We start from the raw sequence: 24,983 nt of genomic DNA on the forward strand, positions 1-24,983 counted from the left end.
GCAGAATCTCTCTTGCCAACAAGTGCTATTTTGGACTAAGTAGGCAACTGAGCAGTAAAGTCCTCTCTCGACGAACAAAACTAACACTCTACAAGACTCTCATCATGCCCGTCCTAACGTATGGCGCAGAAGCGTGGACGACGACAACATCCGATGAAGCGACGCTTGGAGTGTTCGAGAGAAAGATTCTGCGTAAGATTTTTGGACCTTTGCACGTTGGCAACAGCGAATATCGCGGACGATGGAACGGTGAGCTGTATGAGCTTTGCGACGACATATACATAGCGCAGTGAATAAAGATCCAGCGGCTACGTTGGCTGGGTCATGTCGTCCGAATGGATACAAACGCTCCGGCTTTGAAAGTATTCGATGCGGTACCAGCTGGTAGTAGCAGAGGAAGAGGGCGGCCTCCTCTGCGTTGGAAAGATCAGGTGGAGAAGGACTTGACTTCACTTGGTGTATCCAACTGGCGCCGGTTAGCACGAGAAAGAAACGACTGGCGCGCTTTGTTAAACTCGGCCAAAATCGCTTATAAATCGGTTATAGCGCCAATTAAGACGAAGAAGAAGATGCGGCCATACCTTCAACGACGTGCCAGAAGCTTCGACAGTTTAGATGGAAAATTATATCACATTCGCCGTATAGTAAAAACCTGATATGAAGCTATTAACGACTTTTTCAGTATTTGCAAAATTTTATTGCTGTTGCAAAACTGGACTCAAAAGTGGCTCGTTAAAGTGAGCAGATCAAATTTTTACCCACAGGATGAGTATTTTCACAATCACGGAATTATGAAATTCAAAATGAACAAAAGGCTGAAGTAGCAGCTCTAAAAAGCGCTGAAGGTTCTGCTCTGGTCTATGAATCCAACTACTACTTAATCGATGAGGGACTTTTCAATCAACTTCTCACTAGAAACTCGGAGTGAGTACAAAAAAAAAAATTACTAAATAATCATTTTGCGCGATTGCTGGTTTGAAACTGTCATTATCGGTTTTGAGGTTAATCAACTTAAAACCAATTGAATCAGTTGAAATGGCAGAGAAACGAACAAAGAAAACGAAAATAATAATGAAATTTTGTTGCACTGGCCCATTATAACGGTCGATTAAGTTATTTAAAGTATTGATTGCATTAAAAGATAACCAAATTAGACCGAAAATATTCGCTTTGTTAAACGATGCAAATGTACGAGTATTTGTGGAAACCAAACGAAAATGGATATCAGTTACCACCCACTTAAAGTACCACAAACGGGCGTAAAAATATAAACATTTATTGCTCTTTATTATTTTGAGTTTATCGTTTAATGAATATTCCCTTCCAATGTCAGTATTCAGCAAAAGTTAAAGTTCACGAATCGAATTTTATTATGGAGCTCATTTTTATTTTATTTTTGAATTGATAACCAGTCGCAAGACTGCAATCAACAATCTTAAATAACTTTCAAAATTCTGCATTTCCTGCAACTCTAATGCACACACACAGGTAAATTGACCGGAAAGAATACATTCAGTTCCATCAGAACAGCACAGACGATGAAACATAAATATAAAATCGCACAGATCCAGCCGACTTTGCGATCCAACTTAAAGCTATTCAATAGTAATGTGAAAAAGAGGCAAATTACGGAACCGAGTAGAAAAATCATGGAGTAGGTGAGCCCACCCGAGTTGGGCGCCACCCACTTTTCATCAAGATGATTGGATAGAAAATAGGCTTTGATGAACCACGGTAAGCTGAGACAAAGCAATATGTCGAAAGTATTCGAGCCGATGGCATTGCTGATGCCCATAACGGCGTACCCCTGCTGCGTGACTATGATACTGGAAACAGCCTCTGGTACGCTCAGGCCGGCAGAGAGTATAGTGAGACCCATGACCGAATCGGGTATGTCGAGCGTGTCACCTGGAAAAGAGGAGATATGAAATATGAAGTATTAGTTTTAAATAAATTATGTCTTCGGAAACTTTTTGAGTAGACTGAGCTTCGGAAAACAATAAACAAAGAAAAAAGTTATGTAAGTAAACAGAAGCGTTTTCTATAATCAGACTTAGTCTATTGGGGTGCGATGTTCTGAGTATGAATAAAGTTCATACTCTTCCTCTTCCGGGCCTCTTAAGATTCATCAATGAATCCAAAAGATTCGCGGAAGAGTGACCTCAAATCAATTTTTCAGTCATACCTTCCATATAAAATATATCTTGTTTCTCCATTCCTTCCACTGTAATCTATCTGGGTGTAGTACAATGGTCTTTCTGACCGAGTGCTTGTATCTGTTCAACCCCCCACAAACCTAAAATCTAAACAAATGAAGCCGAATTTTCTAGGTAATTTCGCCTTGACGTAATTTTTAGAAGAGCTTTGATAGAAAATAAGGTGGAATGAAAAGCTATTTTAGGTTAACGCATGTATAGAAGATAATGAAAAGGAGAACAAGAAGAAGAGAACAATGTTGTTCTAGCAGCATAAACATTCTGCTGTAGAAGTGACAGCCCTTGGCCAAATATAAATCCGGTCGTTTCGGTTACGTAGAACTGACTGTCGTTCTGGCTGCTACAACAAAAGAAGAAAAGTTTGCAAATAAGAAAAAAAATACCAGTCTAACGGTTAGACGCGATAGAAGTGAAACCTTCCGTAAAACAAACTGAGAGAGAATGAGACGAAAGCAGCATTAGGAGCGGGAAAATTATAGGTTCATTATAATATTGCTATAAAGTTCATATTTTATTTTCTTCATTTTATTATTATTCATCCTCAATGTTTTCAATTTCAACAAATTATACGAGTGGCTTATGATAGATAAAATATGATACAAATGTTTTGGTTTCGATGTTGTCAACCTATCTTTGAAATACCGCGTCAATTGTTGTTTTTGATCGTGTTGTCGATTCAGTGCGATTGTTACTCATTTTTAAATTGAATGTTGTATTGAGAAAGTCAATTAAAGGAACCGCTGTGTTCAATGCAAAATTTACGTTAAAATCGCCACCTAAAATCATTGGAACTTTATCGTAATCTTTTCTAAGTATCCGCGATACTTCTGGTGTATACTTTATTAAATTTTCGTGAATGAATTCCGTGATGCTATTTATTGATTGATTCGGTGAAATATAAATTGCCACAATTAAAACTGTTTTTCCATTGCTCAATCTGGTTTCGCATGCACATATTTCCACTTTAGAGAGCTGAACAGACAGTGATTCTAGTTGCTGTGCATTCAGATCTATCTGTGGAGTTACAATACGAGCACCGTCATTTTGATTGTGGTATATTGCAACACCGCCTGCAATTGCGGTAAATATTTAAAAATGAAAATATTTACGAATATAAAAATACGGACGCAATACAGCACACGCGGTTGCTATTATGAGCGTCGTAACGCGTATATTACACAGACGTACTAACATACACACAAACATTCGTAGGACGCTTGGTCTAAGCAAGTATTAGGTAGTGTAGTATAGGTATACATAATGCCTTCTCGCTCACCGTGGCTCCGTAATACGCAGCCGCGCACACATACGTATTAGCATACATACAAACATACATACGCTTGAACTAAACACCAAAGCAAGTAATAGGCAGTGTAGTATACATACTACAATACTCACTATACTAGCGTGGCTCAGCAGTACGCAGCCACACACATATACGTATATCAACATATAACGCTTCGTAGTGTCGCTTTTTCGTTTCATCGAGTCTCAAATCACTCCCAACGATTCTAAAGAAGTTTTCACTTCAAAAAAAAAAATTCGTTAGAATTTCGACAAGCTCAAGAATTCAGTCTCAGAGATTCACTGAGAGTCGATAACGCAATATGCGCATCCATCTGCACTCTTCCAACGGCGAGCGGGTACAATTTTAATACAAAGACTAACAAGTGGAGTTCAATCGAAAATGTGGAAGGAAGTATGAGCTTAGTCATTCGGAGTGTCGATATTTAGATCCAAAGCTCTGAAATTACAAGAAAGGAGAAGGGAAGCTGATGTGAAATTGAGCTGGAAACTTTAGTTAAAAGAAAAAGCGCTGGAAGTTTAAATGGAACGAGAAAAGGAAGGCAACAAAAAAATGAAAAAAAGATGAAGATAAAGGAGGAGAAAACTTTCTTCCTAAACCCGAACGGAAGCGCTAAGAAAGGCTTAGATGTTATCAGGGCATGGGTATTTTCGCAAATATCTAAACAAAATAGCGAAATCTGAAACCACTGAATGCATTTACGAAGATGCATCCATAGACGATGCAGATCACACAATATTCAAATGTGAGTGTTGAGACGGATTTTTGTACTCCTGCAAGTACCTCCTATCCAGAGATATAAGAGAGACGATTGCTGTTTACTCAACCTAGCAACACTGACACGGGTTTCATAAAAAAAAGGTTCCACAATTTTTAGAGATTTTCAGTTTTCATGCTCACAGGACGCTTTGCTGCTCTGATATGATGCTCATTATTGGCTCAAGAGATTTGTAAAATGAGAAAATTGTAAGATTTCAAATTATATTAATTAACAGATGACACACTAACTAGTGTTACGTTTCGAAAAGTTAGTGTTTGGTATGGCACATTAGCGGGCAATCTTTTTTCAAAAAGGAAATATTTAACTACTTAAAAATTGGCATAACTCTAAACATGCCCAGTATATTTTTGTTATCCATGAAAAAAGTCTACGAAAATGACTTGAAACACCTTTGACTTCAACATAACGATACTTTACATCATATTGCCCGAGAAACGAGATATTTATTGAAGTAGTGTTTTGTAGTCGAATGCATGATTTCGAGGTTGTAAAAGACTTTGTAGACTTAGTAACACCGATAACAATGTCAGCCGTGAAATTCAACGTAGAATATCTCTTGCCAACAAGTGTTACTTTGGACTAAGTAGGCAATTGAGTAGTAAAGTCCTCTCTCGACGAACAAAACTAACACTCTACAAGGCTCTCATCATGTCCGTCCTAACGCATGGCGCAGAAGCGTGGACGATGACAACATCCGATGAAGCGACGCTTGGAGTGTTCGAGAGAAAGATTCTGCGTAAGATTTTTGGAACTTTGCACGTTGGCAGCGGCGAATATCGCAGACGATGGAACGATGAGCTCTATGAGCTTTGCGACGACATATACATAGCGCAGCGAATAAAGATCCAGCGACTAAGCTGGCTGGGTCATGTCGTCCGTATTTGAGTATTTGATGCGGTACCAGCTGGTAGTAGTAGAGGAAGAGGAAGGCCTCCTCTGCGTTGGAAGGATCAGAGGACTTGAATTCACTTGGTGTGTCCAATTGGCGCCGGTTAGCACGAGAAAGAAACGACTGGCGCGCTTTGTTAAACTCGGCCAAAATCGCGTAAGCGATTGTCGCACCAATTAAGAAGAAGAAGAAGTGTTTTGTAGTAAGATTAGTTCTAGAAATGAATCTGAGCGCCCAAAGCTTGTGTAACTGGACATATTAGTACTATGTTTCTTGAGATTATTTGAAAACATTGCTCTTGTGATAGATGCGAACAGGTAAACAGCCTTGGAAATCAATCAACATAGAGCGCGACTTGCGGTTTCAAATACTCAAAAAAGTACTCGAGAAATAGTACTCCACGATGACATACCTCAGATGGTAGCCACATTAGCACAATACTTTTCAATCATTCTTGTCATGAAGCTCTTTATCGAATCAAAAAAGTTCTCCCTACTCGAACAGTTGAGCTTTTATTTTGTAAATGAACTACTATAATTCTTATTCTATTCGTTGTACTATTCATAAAGAAAGAAAACATTTCAAACACAATCAACTAACGGATCCATTGCTCGCTAGAATAATCTGCTTTAATGATTTTAATACAGATGTTCATAAAACTTATGGCAAAATTTATGATAAACAAAACTTAATTTGAAGTTAACCTACAGTACTCAGTTATTTGAGTTACCAAGAGCAGATAATGCACAAAACAGGTACGAACTTTTATAGCCAACCTGATTATAAAAGTGCTGGCTGCAAGAATTGACCTTGGCAGTGAAATAAAAAATAGTAGGTGGAATTTTTGCGAATGTATTTAGATTGAAAACAGATAAGGAGTAATGAAGCAATAAAATGTTTTTGAAACTCAGTACCCTGGAATGCTCAGAAGCTACTAATTGTGGTGCATAAGCATCTAGCACTTTGACTACTCACCTATCACCGTTATCGCATAAGCCACCACATATGAGACCAGCGCAATCCACAAAATCGATGCCAACAAAGTTAGATATTTCGCCCGCGGATGTTTACGGCTATCCGGTACAGTTATGAACAGGAAAAACGTTATGGGCCAACGCAATAGAAAATGCAGCCACGAAGCGTCTTTGCGTTGCCAAGGTATGGCTGCAGAATCTGTACAGTCATCTTTAGGGAAAAGAATATAAAAGAAATGGATTATATTTGCACAAATTATCTAATTGTACTACTTACCACTATTTGTGACTGTCAAATTGCAGTTGTCATTTTGTGTCGAAGTAGTACGACAACTCTCAACGTCCTCCAAGCTGGAATATTGTCGGGTGGAGGAGTTGGAGACGTTAAAACGTACAAGACTGTTAATGCTATTCGCTGATACGAATTTATGGTTGGCAATAGTGGGACCATTTCGTTGACCTTGACCCATTAGCGGCGTTAGCTCGTTAACTTGCCGATAGGGCCGCACCAAATGCAGTTTACGGCGATAGCTGGATATGAGACGACGCGCTGAATGAGCCAGCTTATCGTTGCAACACATGACTAGAAGAGAGAGAGAGAGAGAGAGAGAGGGAAAGAAATAGAAATAATAAAAATTTAGAATTGATGAGCGGAAATGAAAATAATTGAAAACCCTGGAAAATCGCCAGCGCTATAACCAGCCGCTTACAAGCTTTTGTCAAGGATCATATTCCGAATTTTCTGGCCAAAAATAATGCCAAACAATGAATTGCTCGAAAAAAGCCAACATAGAGCTGCTAGACATTGGGATTAGAAGACAGAAATGGGAGTAGATTGGTCACACTTTGCGCTAAGAAGACGATAACATAGCGAAGAAGGCAATGGAATGAAACCCACTCACAGCGAGAGAAAGAAGAGTTGGTTGTATTGAAACAAAACCATGCCCGGCTCCGTTCCCTGTGGAACGTCGTTGCACTTTTCGTGGCCAAATATATTTTTAATGGGCTTTATTGAAGCAGTAGTTACAGGAAAGTACCTGGACACCATCAGTAATGTGATGAACAACCCTCTCAAAACGATACACCAATGGGCATCTCACGCAGGGCTAGGGATAAACGCGGGAAAAACGGACATGGTACTTTTTACCAGGAAGTACAAAGTTCCGGCGTGGAACCTCCCGAAGCTAGGCAACAACGAATTACTTCTCAAAGATTATGCAAGGTGCCTCGGAATAATATTGGACAGCAAATTGCTGTGGAAGCACAACGTTGAGGAGAGGGTGAAAAAGGCCAGTAATGCGTTGTACGCATGTAAAAGAATGCTGGGCGTTACTTGGGGTCTATCACCCTCCCTGATGCATTGGTGCTACACAGCAGTAGTCAGACCGATATTGCTGTACGGAACCTTAGTATGGTGGACTGCGACAAAAAAACTGACATACTTAATGCCGCTGGAAAGGATTCAACGACTCGCTGCTCTGTGCATAACAGGAGCGATGAAGACCACTCCAACGGCGGCGCTGGAAATGATACTCAGCATGCCACCTATTGACCTCATGGCGGAAAACCTGGCAGCGAAATCCGCGAGGAGGCTAATGGCTGCGGGGGTATTCATCTGCAGAACCTTCGGTCACAGCTCAATAGGAAAGTGGAGCTCAGGTGGCACAGACTACATGACTCCGTACTTTAATTGGGAGAGAAGGTTCCGCACTACAATTGAAGAGGAGGGATGGCACAAAGGCATGAAGCCTGGCCATAGAACCTTTCACATCTATACAGACGGCTCGAAAACTCCAGACGGAGTGGGAGCGGGTATCTACTGCTCAAAACTAGGAATAAGGCAGTCTATCAAGCTGCCAGACCACAGCAGTATTTTCCAAGCGGAAGTTTTTGCTGTGGGGAAGGCCGTGGAGCTAGCCTACACTAGAACAAGAAAGAACTCAACAATTAATATATACGTGGATAGTCAAGCAGCAATAAGAGCAATAAGCTCATATTGTATTAAGTCCAAAAATGTTCGACGGAGCAGGGAGGCCATAGAAAGGCTAGCCGAAAACAGTAGGCTGCATATCTACTGGGTACCTGGTCACAAAGGCATTATAGGGAACGAAATAGTAGATGAGATAGCAAAAAGTGCTGTGAGACTACCATTTGAACAAGAGAACGACATACCGAGACCGCTAAACACAATATACAATGAAATGGACGACCACATGAAAAGGCAAGTGAAAGCTAGGTGGACTAACCTGACCACATGCAAAACAGCAAAACTCATGTGTAGAACTAACGACAAAAAACTGACTCAATTCGTACTTACGCTCTCGCGGAAGGAATGCAGAACTATCATAGGTATGTTAACAGGTCACAATCTATTGGCTGCACATGCGTACAAGATAGGGATTGCTAACACGGACAAATGCAGAAAATGCAGAGAGGATGTTGAGGAGACTTTAGAACACCTTCTGTGCGTTTGTCCGGCATTATCAAAAACGCGACTAAGATGTCTGGGAGCCCCACTGTTTGAGGGTCTGGAAGACGTCTCAAGAGCGGAGCTCCCAGACCTACTTAGATTCGCCAAAAGCGCTGACATCCTACATGATGTCTACTTTAGGGATTCATAGAGGTCGGTCTCCATCTGGTATCGCTAGGGACCAAAAGGTCTATGCGTGGCTTATTGCCAACCAGGCTAACCTAACCTAACCTATTGAAGCAATTTAAATGTAATAACTTTTTTGTTACCTTTTTGGCTTTCTTAGACCCAAACGAGGCGAATCTATTAAAGGTGGTATCGGCAAATCAGCTGTTTTTTTTCTTTCGCCCTGTTCATGTGGCTGTTAGTCTAAAATGAATCAAGGTGAATTAATTTTTTGTTTTCTACTTTGCCAATACTTTGCTTTAACAGTCGAACGCATAAAATATTGTTGTTGGTCTAGCGGCACCACCTTTGATAAATGCGCATTGGATCCAAATAATCTTGAATTTTCATAAATTTTTCATCGTCTCTTTTCTTTTTCAGTAATTCATGAACAATTTTCCCTTCCCGAAATGGAATTTGTTAATCTATTCGCTGTGTGAGTCCATTTACCAATTGCCTGCGAAATTCCGTGACTTATATTTTTTGTCCGGTTACTTCTTGAAATTCTAATCACATACCCTGTCTGAGCAGCAGGATAATCACCTACCCTGTCAGAAATCAGATTAACGAAACCAACGCTAGAGTCTTGTCGAGGTCCTATGCTCCCGAGAGGAGTGAACAAGGAGAAAAAAAAACTTCTTGAAAGGGGAATAGGGAATTGATCGCTGCTAATATTATATAATATTAACGCATACTTAGAGAGTTGCGCTTTCTGCTGGCCGAGCGAAAAGGTCAGAAATAACAAAAAACCCTTCCATTCGCACTATCGTCGTATGTCTCTATCTCCAACTTCATGTGAGCTGCGCAACATAGTTCGACCTTTTCTTTTTCTTATCTACTTCCTTTTGTCGTGATATATCTATGTACGAAGCGTTGTTGTTCGTCTAGCGCCACCACCTTTAATGAATGCGCTTTGGGGATTCCGAAATAACATAAGCTCAACAACTGATTCTGTAAAACTCGCTGATAGCCAAGTAAAGATATCGGGACATGCGCAATCTTCTGTAAACTCTAGAATTATTTACATGTAACAGGAGGCGCGCATTATACATAACACTTTATCCTTTTTTTTTTAAAGCTTTTAATTTATAAAAATATTGGTCGAACTAAGAGCTAATTCCATAGCTCCAGAAAAACTTCAAATTTCGAGACATTTACTTATTCAAATTCGAAATTACTTTCGACGCTCACTGAACTAAATATTCTTTACCCGACACTTACCTGCCATATAGAAAAAGTATGCAACGAAAAGCAACATTGACTCATACCACATCACCTTGCCATCCCAGAGCGTACCGATTAATGCTACCACGGCCAAGCAATACATTACGCAATCGCGGCTCACTGGCCACCAATCCAAGCGCACGTATTGAGCCACACAGAGGCCACAACATGCCGGCACAGCCAATAAATTAAAAACAGACGAGCCCACAATTGCGCCAATGCCAATGTCACCCTTCGTCACGAATGTACCAATGCAGTTCATAAAGAGTTCTGGACTTGAAGTGGCGATAGCCATAAAAGTAGCGCCGACCACATCGGCTTGCATGTGCAGGGCTAATGGAGAAAAAAAGAAAGTACAGAAATTTTAGACAAATATTAATGTATTGCATGCCAGTTAACGCGTTAGTAAAATATTTTGGTATTTAATATATATGCTGCTGTAATGCTTTAAAACACACCTTGACATATCAACTCGATGGCGGGCAAAAAATAATCATCACAAATTATCGCCAACAACCAGAAGCAATAGAATGCCAACAGTATATGCAGTGCGATCCAGCCGTGTTGGCGCTGCGTACGCGTCAAACCGTCTGTGGGGAATTCCAAGATTGCTGGCGCGGTGCAATTCGACTGCAGAGAGCCGACCGTTTGGACTGCTTCACTCACGTTTTCTGCCGCCTTCTCTAAATCAATGGCGCTTATGCTCGCAAGACTGAGTAGTTGCCTACTGGTAGTTGACTGTTGCAGTTTGGGAGACGCTGTTGTGAGAGAGATGCAGAGGTGATTGTATGTGGTTAATGAATGTATGTAGATGCGCATATACATTTTTATGTGCGTATTGTTTGTGAAAGGTGGTTTAAGTGAAGTTCATTTTAATGTGAAACTTTTAGCTTTAAACTTAAAAGCTCGCTGCTGGGTTGAATTTAAAACTGCTATTTCGAATTTGATATTAAGCGTATGACTAATTGTAGTCGGTGTACACTTGAATGCTTGAGAGCAATGAATTGAAAATGAGATTGAGGATGGGTTTGAAATTAATTGCAATTAGTTGTTATTCTTATATATTTAGTATTCTTAAAAAATTAGAAGGAAGTATAAGTGCATAACACAAATAGGTAAAATATTAATATTTTGGTCAGCAAAAATTCAAATACGCTGTAGAGGGTGGATAATTCGTTAATTTATTATACAATGAATTTTTGAAGTGAAACTTCTTAGGCGTCGATGGGCGAGCGAGAATAGAGAGTAAAATTTCAAGGCCATTCAACGTTTTGGGCATTTTCGTTCCGCGAAAGAGAAAATAGATATAATTAGAGGAAAAGGAGAGAGCGCTATACCTTATATGTATCTTAAATACACTTTAGGCTATTTTTTCTGAGTTTTTCCTTGTGGTTGCTAATTTCTAGTGAGAAATAACTCTGCCTACTTTTTGGCGCTTGTTTGTTAGTGCAAACTTGAAATATATTTTGGGTGCCTACTTTTTGGCGTTATATTTCCTTGGTGCCTACTGTTTGGGGCGTTTTTTGGTCCCAATTTTTTTGGCGTTTTTTTTGCGCTTATTTCCGTTTCCTGGCTAGTGCTTGTGCATATTATAAAGTGCTATCCATTCCGGATAAAGTGCACACCACAAATAGGAGGAGGAGCTCGGCCAAACACCTAACAGAAGTGTACGCGCCAATTATTTATTTTTTTTTTTTATTTTTTTTCCATTCCGGTGTCGGATTTATTGCTATTGCCATGCGGTAATTTGTGCCGTTGCTGCGATCCTGGAATCGCTGCGTTTGTGCGGGTGATAAACGCTCGGAATAGTGCGCGTTGTGGCCACGGTTTGTGTCCGGCGTTTACCTACACCGGTCGACCCTTCTCCGTTTTTTGTAAATTTTGTCTATTTGTATTCTCTGCAAATGTTGTAAATTTATTTAGATATATATTCTTTCTCTCTTTCATTCTCTCTCGGGTCTCTCCCTCTTTCTTTGTCTGCGTTGAAAGTTTCACTTCTGTTATGTGTACTACGCTACACGCACTTTGTTTTTTGCAATTGAAGTCATTGCATAAGAGCTGAATGATATATGATCGACTAGCTTCAAACGATACAAGGCGTAACTGCATTGCCTCATATTTGTGTTAAGGCTTTGAATTTCATTTCATGGAAGACAAAATAAGCTTTTCATTACACTTCAAAAAATCGATTGAATTGCAATAAATTTGCGCTTTTTTAAAGACTTTTATGACTTCCATATGGCAAATTATTAATTTTTGGTTTTTTATCATGCCCTCTTTAAAGCATGCGAAAAGTGTCCTTAGAATTTTGTATCCTTCAATATGCTTGAAGAGTTGGATACACGAATATTTTTTGCTTCTTTTATAATAATTTTTCAATATTTCTCACTTATACATAATACCTGTAGATTCACATATAACTGGATTATCTACTTTTTCAAGCTTAGCTATCAATCCGTAATTAAAAAGCCTAATTATACATAAAAAATACTTCTCCCCCGAAAGCTGATATTATAAAATAATTTCAGATTATAGAGGTGCTTTTTTCGGTACAGGTACTTACAAAGGAATGTAAGGAGAAACATCAAAGTAAAAACTAAATAAAATGGATGCCGGCGAAGAAAAGAGGTTTGTAGACGTAATTATAATAACATTTTTAATACATATTTTTAATTATGCATTCATATTACAGTCGTATGTATATTGTATATTTCTGAAAGAAATCAGTAGCTTTTCAAAAAATTTCCTTTTCAATTTGCAACAAAATTACTCGCTCAAATGATATTTCGTGTCAAATTTGAAATTTTAGATATTCTAATTTTTCTATACTCACAATGAATTTTGTATATATATCATTATTTAATATATATTTGCATATGTGTACATATGTATATAATCGCCATGTACATACTTTTTTAAAGGTTCCGCTGAGTTCCTGTTCAAATTTGTGGAGTGCGCCTTGATACTGTTCCACCAATGGCCAATCTTAAAAGCTCTTTAAATTCTGGGGAGTTGTTTTTAATCTAGTTCTTTTGGAACTATTCTTTTTTACACTAGTCCGTTTTAGACTAGTCCGCTTTGCACTACCCGTTTTTGCATTACTTTTCAAGTAGTCGGTTTCACTGTCATTTAAAAATTTTGGTATTTTTATTTTATGAGGGCAATACCAGTTTTACACTAGTCCTTTTTAAACTAGTCCGTTTTGACCTACTCCATTTTGAACTAGTTTTCAACTAGTCCGTTTCACTGTCATTTAAAAAGTTTGCTATTTTTATTTTATGAGGGCCAGTTTTACACTAGTCCTTTTTAAACTAGTGCTACTTAAACTACTCCGTTTTTGCATTACTGTTCAACTACTCGGTTTCACTGTCATTTAAAAATTTTGATATTTGTATTTTATGAGGGCGATACCAGTATGATAAAATTCAAGGGCCGCAATTATTTGAAACAGTATATGCCAAAGAAACCAATAAAACGCGGATATAAAGTCTGGATGAAATGTGCAGAGTCCGGATACTGTTTAGATTTCGACATATATACTGGAAAAGAAGGTGACAAGGTACAGGTTGATCTCGGTGGAAAGGTGGTTCATCAGTTTTGCGAAAACTTAAAATATAAAAATCATAAAGTATTTTTTGATAATTATTTTAATAGCTATTCTCTACAAGTCGATCTGCGAAAAGACAATGTATTATATAATAATAGCATGTGGCACTGTCAATTCTAATTGCAAAAATCTGCCAAAACTAAAAGAAGACAAAGATTTGTCACGGGGACAGTATGATTACAGGGTCAGTAACACGAACGTTGCGGTTCTAAAGTAGAAAGACAAAAGATCAGTTTTCATTCTCCCCAATTATATAGATCCAACGAAAGCAGGAATTGTTACTCGTAGAGAACGCAATGGAGACAGGACTGAAGTAGCATGTCCTAAAGCTGTGATGCAGTACAACAGTTGCATGAACTATGTTGATAAATTCGACCAGTTGAAAAGTACGTACGCCATCGACAGAAAGTCGCACAAATGGTGGCACCGAATTTTTTTTCACTTCTTGGACTGCGCAGTTGTGAATGCTTTTTTAGTACATATATAAAGAGATCCAGAAAGAACACCACCCACAATTGGACCAATTGGATGCAAAAGACTTTCGCAGAAGTGTTTACCAAGGCATACTAGCACCAGCTCAGGCGAAGAACGGCAAGCATTCCAGACGTTCTCTCAGTGGCTCTGGACCGTCATCACCATTACCAGTTCTGATAAAACGTCATAAGCCTTCAGTTCCGACAGAGTTACGCACGGAAAGTAATAAGCATCAGCCAGAGCGATCTACTTCACGAAGATGCGCGAAATGCAGCACTAAAAGAAGTCCAGCACCTACTGTTTGGCAATGTAGCACCTGTAAAGTCCCCCTTTGTATCCGCAAAGACAAAACATGTTTTGTAGATTTTCATAAGAAATAAGTTATTCATGTATTTTGCATATACATAACATTTTATTTTTCATTACTGCTTAGATTAGTTTTATGCTGAACGCCACAGTGGTTAGTAAACTAACCACCTCGTACCTCAAAAGCCTTAAAAGATATTTTTGTAAAAAAAATTTTTTCTTAATAATTAAAGCCTTATTAAACCAAATATCAAATTGTTTTATTTATAAAGTCATCATATTAAAACTGTGGCTGAAAGAGTTAACCTTTTGCCATAGAAATTTGTTTCCCAAAGTCGGTGACTGTATCGTCTAAATAAATTTATAACGATCTCGTGCTTGTGCCCATACACGCCTTGGCCTATCATTGCTTATTATAAAATATAATTTCGAATTTCGCATGTGTTTGCAGCTATAATTTTTTGCAACCTCAGTAGACGTTGTTTAGGGATTTCCTCCAGCTGTCTATTTCTTCACATCTTTAATAATAAATATATGTATGTACATACATATGTGAATGGGTAGATTAATTTTTGGGGAATTATTGCTACTCACTGCATACATACATATGTGAATGTACTTTTAATATAAACTTTACTACTCATTTTTAAGCCTCATTTCAAAAGCTCTTCCCCATACTACGAGTACATATATTTCTCACCTTTTTCAGCTCGTCCTCGCCAGACACCGTCAAACAACAGAATTTTGGTGTAAAATAGCAAAATTACACCAACATAAATACAATAACGTAATTTTTGCCACAATTTCCATTGTTTTCGCCTTGATGTGGCAAAAACGCTTTTCGCGAAAGCTCGACTTTCACTTTTTCCCAACAAATTTTCGCCCATTATTCGCAGCGGAAGATGTAATGGCAATCTCGTTTGAGTTTTAAAACGCAACTATTGTCTATTTTTTTCTCTAACTATGACCAAATATTTCTATTTTTATTTAAGAAACACTTCACTTCACTTTGATGCGGTTTGGTAGTAGCCTTGCTGCTTATCCGCGTTCTAAAATGCGTTTCAGGGATTAGCGCAGCATTTATAGCAGCAACGCATAGCAGCCCAAGCTGAGTTTTGCGTATTGTTTATCGCCGAAACAATGAATTTCCATGATAAGCGCTATTGTTGTTTCAATGGTCGTTAGAAATATGTAAACAAAATTTCATTGAGTATGTATGTATATGGTGTACATGTATGCATGTATATTAACTAAGTGTGGGTGTAGCACGTGCGTGGAAAATTTTAGGTTGACACAGCGGCAGACTCATAGTATGATCATAATTATCGCCTTGGCTACCTTGGCTACTTCGACCAAAAGCGGCTGCAGGTAGGCCATTTTGCTGCATTCCTCTTTTGAATTTTCGAGAATACTCGTATCAGTTATTTATCTGTATACTCGATTTGAACCAAAAGCGGGAAATTTAGGTAGTGCAAAATTCTTCTGTTTCTTAAAAAAACAGGGTTTTCTAAGAAATGTGCATAGTTTTCTTTAAATAAAAAAAATACATATTTTTCTTTAAATAAAAAAAATACATATTTTTCTTTTTGTTTTTTGTAAATTATATTCTTCTCGGCTTTTATCAAAAATTTTTTTCTTGTTTCAACATTTAGAAAATAGAAAAATATTTATTTCAGAAAATTTTTTGTGATAAAAATTATTTTTTGAGAAATGAAATCTGAATTTTCGTTTTTAAAAGGAAAATATAATATTTTTTTATTTTTATTTGAAAAAAAAAAAAAAAAAAAAATTATTTTGTCACTTCAATTTTTTCGTTTGTTTTTATTTTTTAGAAGACAAATATTTTAAGTCGTTTTTAATTTTATGTTTTAGAAAAAAATAGTTTTTGTTTCAACTTCTTAAAAAATATAGCAACATATATTTCAGAAAGCTTTTTTTTCCAGAAAGTTATTTATGGAGCACTAATAATTGTTTGAGAAATGAAAGGATATTCTTTTTTTATGAAAAAAAAATTTTGTATTTCATTTGAATTTTTTTCGCTGGAAGTTTTTTGTTTGTTTTTATATTTTAGAACACAAAAGATGTAAACTTTTTTTAATTTAGTGCTTTTGTTTAGGAAAACTATATTTCTGTTTTAATTTGTTAGAAATCATAAAAACCTTGACTTAAGAATTTTTTTTACAAAAATTATTAATTAGCAATAATAAATGTTCCGGAAATGAAAAGACATTTTTTGCGATTTTTTATTTTTTAAAAAGAAAATATTTCATTATTTTTATCAAAAAAATTTACGCTTGCATTTTTTTGTTTTTTTGCTCTTTTTTAGAAGACTAAAAATTTAAAACTTTTCGTATTTTTTTTTGTTTGTTTTTAGAAAACTGGTTTTACGCTTGATTTTTTTGTTGGTTTTTTGGTCTTTTTTAGGAGACTAAAAATTTAAAACCTTTTGTATTTTTTTTATAAAAATTATTTATGGAAAGGAGAATTAGCGAAATGAAAGCAGAACTTGCTTTTCACTTTTTAATTTATTAAAGGAAAAATATTTTTTATTTTTATTAAATTAATATGTTTGTAAAGATATGAAAAAATTTGAAATTTTCAAATTTTGCATCCATCATAGCGGTCGCCCCTGGGCGGGCAACGACGAGCTGTCGAGTGTATTTCTGCCATGAAAAAGCTCCCGATAAGAAACTATCTGCTGTCCGGTGGCGGCATAAAACTGTAAGTCGCTCCATTTATGGAAAAACATCAAAACTCTGTTAGGAGGAGCACTGTTAAACACCTAATAACGAGTGTAAGCGCCATTATATATATATATTTACATACATATATATAAGATTATTCTATAAAATATAAATTTTTATTCATTATTCAAGGGATAGTCAACTTCTCTCAACCTGTAATGGTTCAAAGTTGAGTGTAGAGCAGCGGCAGCAGACTTTGTATAATGAAACAATTTTTTTCAATATTCAATATTCAATATTCCTTCTTTATTGATATATTTTAGGAAAAATATTTCCTAAACTATTTAATTTTTTTCATACTATTAAAACATTGTTTTATAAAATATTTGTTTGTTTAGAAAAATTATATATGAAGTGCTAAGCGAAGCTCGGAGCGAATGAAAGAAGAATTTGTTCATTATTTTATTTTTTAGAAAAGCGAAATTAAATTTTCTTGTGCCTAATATTTTTAGTTTTTAGAAAAATATTTCATGTTAGTGTTTCTTATGTGTTATAGAAATTTAGATCTATGCGATCCTTTTAAATCATAGGGATATAAATCCTCTGGCAGTCATTGGACCGATCATATTACAGTCGCTTTTGATGGAAATATTCGGCAGAGCTCAGAGTAACTAATAGTTCAATTAGTCTATTATAATTGATCGATTTTGTTGACAAATGTATTTGTGGTCAAAAGTAAATTCAGCATTCATCACATAAGACACATCACAACCTTGTGGATTTTGTCGACATATTAGGCATATAGCTGTACTGCTCACTCGAATGCTTCTTTGTAGTCAACAGTATGGTAAATATTCACCACATATGACAAATCACGTTTAATGTAATTTTCAGACACAGTTGTTTAATCAAACTTGGCTTAAATATCCATCATATAAAAATGAAAGTCGAATAATTCGCTGTATTTTTTTAACATTTCATAGATAACTACATACATATATATCTCATATTTTTACTCATATCTTATTATTTTATTATTTTTCGTAATCTTGCAGCGCGATATATTTCGGCTATTTCGGCTTCACGAATTCGCACGCCATCCGACAAACTGAGTGCTCCACTATTCGGATGGCCACCTTGCGTTAACGCATTAACTGGTTCCGGTCCGTTATTTCCGACTAATCTCCGATCTGAAAATTTTTGTTTTTAATAATTTTTCTTGTAAAGAAACATCCATAAATTGTCAAATATCTGCATTAATTTCCAATGCTAAGGGCTCGCGTACAAAATAATTATTTGTTTTTTGAATTCAGGTAGATTTGTTTTCACTCTTTCATATTTTTTCTGTCAAAAAAGTACCGGCAACTGTTCAACAAAACGCAAAATACTTGATTAAAAAAATCAAAATTTATTTTGTCGCCATGAAAATAGGTTCCATTCGGAGCAATAGACATATGCCAACGATTAGTCCAGTCATCAAAGCACCTTTTAAACACGTTTGAAGAGATCATCTTCAGCTCCTTCAGCGAAATCTCCTTAATGGCCTCTACCGGCTCAAAGCGGCATACGCGGAGTTTTGGGAAAAGGAAAAAATTCTGCAACATTTTCAACGATTCGGCACACGACATCCTGTTCAAAACACAAAATTTAAGACAAATTCTTTGGTCGCACAGTGGTGAAGCTAACCACACGTAACATATTGGCGCTGCCACTACTTCATACCTGAAGGCTAAACTAAATATTAAAAAATAACAGCTCACAACAGCAACAACAAAGTAATCCGATAAAAAAACGGCACGCGCTTAATTTATAAATCAGTTGGGGAAATAAAAAAAACAAGATAGTCAGGTTAAAAATACGCAGCGAGCGCAGGATAAGTAAACATAGGGTTTTAATTTTAAAATTTCTTTTTATGTTGGCTGCGCTATCATTACGATTGATAAGCTCTTTTAAGTGCCAATTTTAAATCACTTTGTCATACATACTTGCACATGTGTGTGTGTGTGCAATAAATAAATGATAAATATAGTTTACGCATGTCAAAGGTGATCTCCCTGATTTGACTTGGCAGCCACTTACCAAAGCAGGCAATGGCATTGATTACACTATGCAACGCAAAAGAATTTACCACCATCATAAATAGTTATTAGCCTTAATTGACAGGAAATAAAGTAAACAAATACGAAAGTCAACATATATTAGTTAGTCCTTGGTAATATTAGATGCCTGTACCCGGCTAAGTGAGAGCAGTGTGGATAGGGCGAGTAAATCTAAGCTGAACAACATTGAGGGATCGTTATTATATACTTGAATGTAAACTCAGTAAAAAAATATATTAATTTGTTGCTTAGTGTAATTTTATAAGACAAAATAATCAACTTGTTTTTTTATTTTTTAATTATTATCAGCATTTACGTTATTGTTATATACATACGCAAAGGACTTAATTTGTCGATAAATCATTTTGTAAATTAATGCGTTACTTGTCGATCAAAAAGTGACGTCTGAACTTCTTGGAAATAAATTTTTAGAAATAACGTTACGTACGTCATAATTAATACAGTATTTTCTGCGTAATTCCAGTAGATAACTGGTCAGGTAATTTCAAAATGTTTTCTAGTAGTGGCGTAGATTGGAGGTGTGGGGAGGCAATAGACTTCTGAGTTGTTGGTACTTATAAACCTTAGTGTATTGCGACTGTTGAGAGATATTCTTTTTCTTATGTGATTTTTTTATTCCTTTATTATTCTACTTGGAATATACAGCTTCAATAAAAAATTCATATCTTATTCGATTCACAGCTGTTCGCTTTTCGACATCCCCCGTTCGGTTAACTGCTTTTAAATCTCGAAGGTTAGAACTTCTTCTTCTTTATTTGCTATTTGTAATCGAATGTAAGCGATTATACAATTTAAATAAAATTTTTTTTTGTCTATGTTTTTTTTTATTTAAATTTTGAACTCTATTTGAGAATAATTCGCGATCTCTAGCTGCTTCCAAGAGGGTGGTATACCGGTCCACTGCCTTATGTTCCTCAACCAAGATACCTTTTCTTCCTTCAATCTTGCCCTGCAGTATGAGTTGCAACAGTTCATATTTCGGGTTTCGCAGAATATGCCCCAAATATAAAGTTTTCCGTTTTTTGATGGACTTGAACTCTTAATGGACGCAGTGACCTCTTCGAAGCACTTCCTCATTAGAAACGTAGTCGGTTCATGGTATATTGAGCAATCTCCGGAGAAGCCACATTTCAAATGCTTCCAGTCTATTCATGTCGAAGAGTTTTATGGTCCATATTTTCATGCCATATAGCAAAACTGACCATACATAGCATTTTATGAAGCGCATTTTTAGTTAAAGACTGAAGTCGCGATGTTTTACGACTTTACCATATTTAAGAGATGCGAATCATGCCATTTCGATGCGACATCTTATTTTTGTTTGGGCCTCCCAGTTTTCATTCAGAAGACAACCAAGTTATCAAAATTTATTTACTCTTTCTACAGGAGCATTGTTGATTGTGAAATAAGTGTTGTTGTATGTATTTCTTCTACTAACTACTTCTGAGGCCGTATAATTGACTGTGCATTGCAACTTTGTCGACCAGTTTTTGAAGGCCATGTGACAGCTTGACTGGTGGAGTTGTATCGTCGGCGTACCTGATGTTAATTATTTTATTACTTTGATACTATCCTCAATGTTTTCTACTGCTTCCTGAAATGTTCTTTCGAAGGTTAGAACGTCTCCAAGTATTTCATGGACTTTCGTGTCCTTGAGGGTTGCATTTCAACGCTGTTCTGCTGATGCTTTCCCTGTCTTCCTCCCTTGGATTGGATCTTATGTGTTGATGAGACTCTAAAATTATTTGTTGGTTTATCGCCAATACCAAAAAAAAATCTTTTTCATTTGCGAGGTCGCTTACACTGCCTTCAATTTCCTACAGCGCAAGAAAACAGCAACCGGCAGAGATTTTCTTTTATGGACTTTTTTCCAGTCTTTTGCTGATGGTGTTTATGATGGTTTCTGTTGTTGTTATTGAAGTGGTTGAGTATTTCTACTGAAATAATTCTAATTAGCGACCATCACCGTTTTACTACCACTGTTCTTGTGTGATGATGTCTTGTTTTTTCCCAGTTTTTTTTGTGGTTTCTAAGCCAAATCCATTTTGTGAGATGCTGATTTCTAACTTGATGGTTTCTAACTAGATAAAATTGTCCCAAATTCAACAGCGCTGCTTGCAGCATTTTGAGATGACGCTTTGTGCATTGCCAGTGGGTACTTTGTTTTACTCTAAACGATTTTATCTGACTTTAGCATCAGCTCTAAATTGATTCCTTATGCTTAGGGTGAAATGAGGGCGCTTTGACTGTGCGCTGAGCTTGGGATATGTCATATAAAAACAACTACCAATGAGAATTTTTGCAAACCCCCTTTTTATGATCAATATTTGAATCGTTTTAATATATAATATTTAATATAATTTGAAACTGGAATGTCGGTTATCTTATAAGGAAATAAAAACCTGACTATAATTATAGTTACGAGAAAAAATTGTTAGTTTTTAAATAGGCCTTTAGTTAGTAAGAAGCCTTTATTGATCCTGCTAGGTAGACCAAGATAAGTTTCAAAAGAGTAAATTTACTTAGACAGTTAGTGTGCAGCTTAGATTTTCACCTTTTAGAAAAATTCTAGGGTACGCTGTGCGTAAAGTTCCTGCAAATGGGCGTCGACACAGTAGAGTAAGCCACCTCAAACCGCTTGTAAGCTCGAATTTGACTAAGAGTAGTTAAAAAATGTTTCGTAAATTCTATGTCAACTCATATTTTTGCTTGCTGATTGGGAATCTAGTAGGTCATAAAAAGTGTTTTCTGCCAACTACAAGTGGAGTACGTTAAAGGAATGTGTCGCAAAACACCGGTATTTTCGAAAATTTTGTAATTGAATGTTCATGAAAAAATCATAAAGGTATTATTTTGAGCTCACATACTTATTATAATAATAAATTGAAATGAAAAAAAAGCATGTGCTAAATAAAAAAATAAAATTAAATTAAAAAAATTAAGAAAAAGTAATTAAAAAATATATAAAAAAAATTATTAAAGAAACAAACTTTTAAAAAACAAATTAAAGAAAAAATAATGAAACAAAATAATAATAAAAAAAACAAAAACATAAATTTAAGAAAAAGTAATTAAAAAAAACTAAAAAAATAATAATTAAAAAGCAAATTAAAAAACAAAAACATATTACAAAAGAAAACAAAATTTAAAAAAATTGAGAAATGTAATTAAAAAATTATGAAAAAAGTAATTAAAAAGAAAATTAAAAACAAAAAGAATTAAAGCAAAAATAATTTAAAAAAATAAAAAAAAAAATTTAAGAAAAATTAATTAAGAAAAATATAAAAAGCTTAAAAAAATAATTAAGAAGAAAATTAATCAAAAATTAAGAAACAAAATATTTAAAAATAATAATTAAAAAAATTAAGAAAAAGTAGTTCAAAATATGTATATAAAAAAAACCATAATAATTAAAAAAAAACTAAAGAAAAAAGTTAAAAAAATAAAAAAAAAATTAAAAGTGAGAAGAAAATTAAGAAAAAGTAATTAAAAAATATATTAGATCTAATCAGTTCTAATAGCATCTCTACAGCAATACTAAGTTTTAAAAAATTTAAATCACCAGGTCCTGACAACATCATTCCAGCAGAACTTCAAAAAGGACTAGAAATTCTGCTGCCGTGGTTAACAATGATATTTAACAAGTGTTTAAATCTCTCTTACCTTCCGACAATTTGGAAGAAATAGAAGGTAGTATTCATTCCGAAAACGGGGAAACCTTCACACTGCAAACCAAACGATTTCAGGCCCATTAGCCCAACCTGTTTTTGCTTAAAGGCTTTTGAAAAAGTCTTAGATGAGCAAATCAAAACCCAACTTGATACTAAGTTGATCTCTGAGGTACAACACGCCTACACTAAACGGAAATCGACTGAAACGGCACTTCATTCACTGGTGCAAACAGTGGAAACTTCCCTTCACAATAAGGAGTACTCTCTTGTCACATTTATGGACATAGAAGGTGTTTTTAATAATATTGAACCCAAAGCTATTTTGTCTGAAATTGCCAAATTGGGTATTAATTACTCCATCCGAAAGATGATCGAAAAAATGCTCCAAAATAGAATAATCACTTCAGAGCTTGGGCTAAACCGCATGAGAATGTACGCCGTCAAAGGCACTCCTCAAGGCGGAGTACTTTCACCCCTTCTTTGGAATCTCGCTGTAAATAGTTTGCTTCGAAATCTCGAAAAAGCAGGTTGCAAGGTTGTAGCCTATGCAGATGATATTGCCTTCTGCGTGTCAGGCAAACACCTGAATACCCTCACTGAGCTCATGCAACGCTCAATCAGTATTCTGTCAAAATGGTGTACCGAATGAGGACTAAATGCGAATCCAGCAAAGACAGATCTTGTTCTCTTCAATAGGAAACAACAATCTCCTTCACTGCAAACAATAACTTTAAAAGGGAATCATTACTTCTATCAGATTCAGCTAAATATCGAGGAGTAATTCTAGATAGGAAGTTGAGTTGAAAATTGAACATTGAAAACAGATGTAAAAAAGCTTTCATAGCTCTCTATACTTGTAAAAAAGCTATAGGCAAAACCTGGGGTTTTTCACCTCGGATCATTTATTGGTTATATACCTCGATCATCAAAACGATACTCTTCTACGGTGTGGTTGACAGCATTCGAAAAACGGTGTAGAGTAGCCACAATTGATCGAGTCCAAAGAACAGCCTGCCTCCTGATAACAGGTTGCTTAAGTACAACACCTGCTAAGGCTCTAAATACGTTGCTTCACTTGTTCTCTATCGATCTGGCTGGCAAAGCGATTACAGCGAAAGCAGTGACACGCATGAATGCTATATCGAAATGGAATAAGTATCTTGGCCATTCGGCCATACTGAACAGGAACACTGTTATCTCTTCCGACATAGACTATCATGTAAGTCTTCCATCACCACCCTTGCTAGGGAAGAATGGAAGGCAAATCTTACCGAAATCGATGGCCCTCTGATTATATATACAGATGGTTCAAAACAAGACGGCAAAGTGGGATTTGGAATCTTTTCCAATTCCCCTCACATCAATCTATCATTTAGATTACCCGACTACTGTAGTGTATTCCAAGCGGAAGTATGCGCTATCTGGTTTGCTGGAAAAGAGAATATCACTCGAGGATATCCGCTTTTTCACTGACAGTCAAGCGGCCGTTCGAGCCGCTTATTTTAAAATAATTTAAAAGAATTTAAGAAAAAGCAATTAAAAAAAATATAAAAAGGAAATTAAAAAAAATAAAAAGAAAATAATTTAAAAAAATTACAATACAAAAAAAAATAAGAACAAAAATCAAAAAAATACGCTTATACAATCGTTGGTTATTAGATGTAGGAATGTAAGGAATTAGAAAATAGGTCAGCAAGTATTTTAGATGATAGTTCGTAAAAAAATGAAACAATTGCTTGGCAAACACGCTAGAAAGTGCACTATCATTCAACAAAAAAAGAAACATAACCAAAAATTAACTCATTCGACTTGTTGCACAGGTCAGGGACTGAGTCCATAGCCTATTGGGAGCTCTGATAGTGTGTTTGTCTATAAGCATCTTACAAGTTGCTAAAGGTATAGGTATGTTCGCTTTGCCTGGTTGGATCGGTAATGTTGTACCCAATCTCGCGGGTTCATCTGCTTTGCAGTTGCCTTCTGTGTCTCTATGACCCGGCTTATATTGAAAAGGTTGCCATGGAAATATTATATTTAAAAAATTTATTGGCTAAATCAAAATAATGAGATTTTTGGAGGCCTTTTCAGCTCACGTTAAT

The 24,983-nt window shown here is 36.1% G+C and overlaps 1 protein-coding gene across 1 annotated transcript; it reads right to left on the reverse strand.

The window, feature by feature from the left end:
- Positions 1 to 1,471: 1,471 nt before the first annotated feature.
- Positions 1,472 to 15,299, reverse strand: LOC129238394 (sodium/potassium/calcium exchanger 4-like). Its single transcript, XM_054873418.1, is given in 6 exon segments — positions 1,472 to 1,908; positions 6,168 to 6,377; positions 6,420 to 6,749; positions 10,023 to 10,358; positions 10,484 to 10,783; positions 15,113 to 15,299. Coding segments are annotated over 6 exon segments (1,800 nt in total).
- Between the last annotated feature and the right edge of the window lie 9,684 nt (positions 15,300 to 24,983).

The sequence above is a fragment of the Anastrepha obliqua genome, chromosome 2 (assembly GCF_027943255.1).
Source record: "Anastrepha obliqua isolate idAnaObli1 chromosome 2, idAnaObli1_1.0, whole genome shotgun sequence".
Classification (NCBI taxonomy): Eukaryota; Metazoa; Arthropoda; class Insecta; order Diptera; family Tephritidae; genus Anastrepha; species Anastrepha obliqua.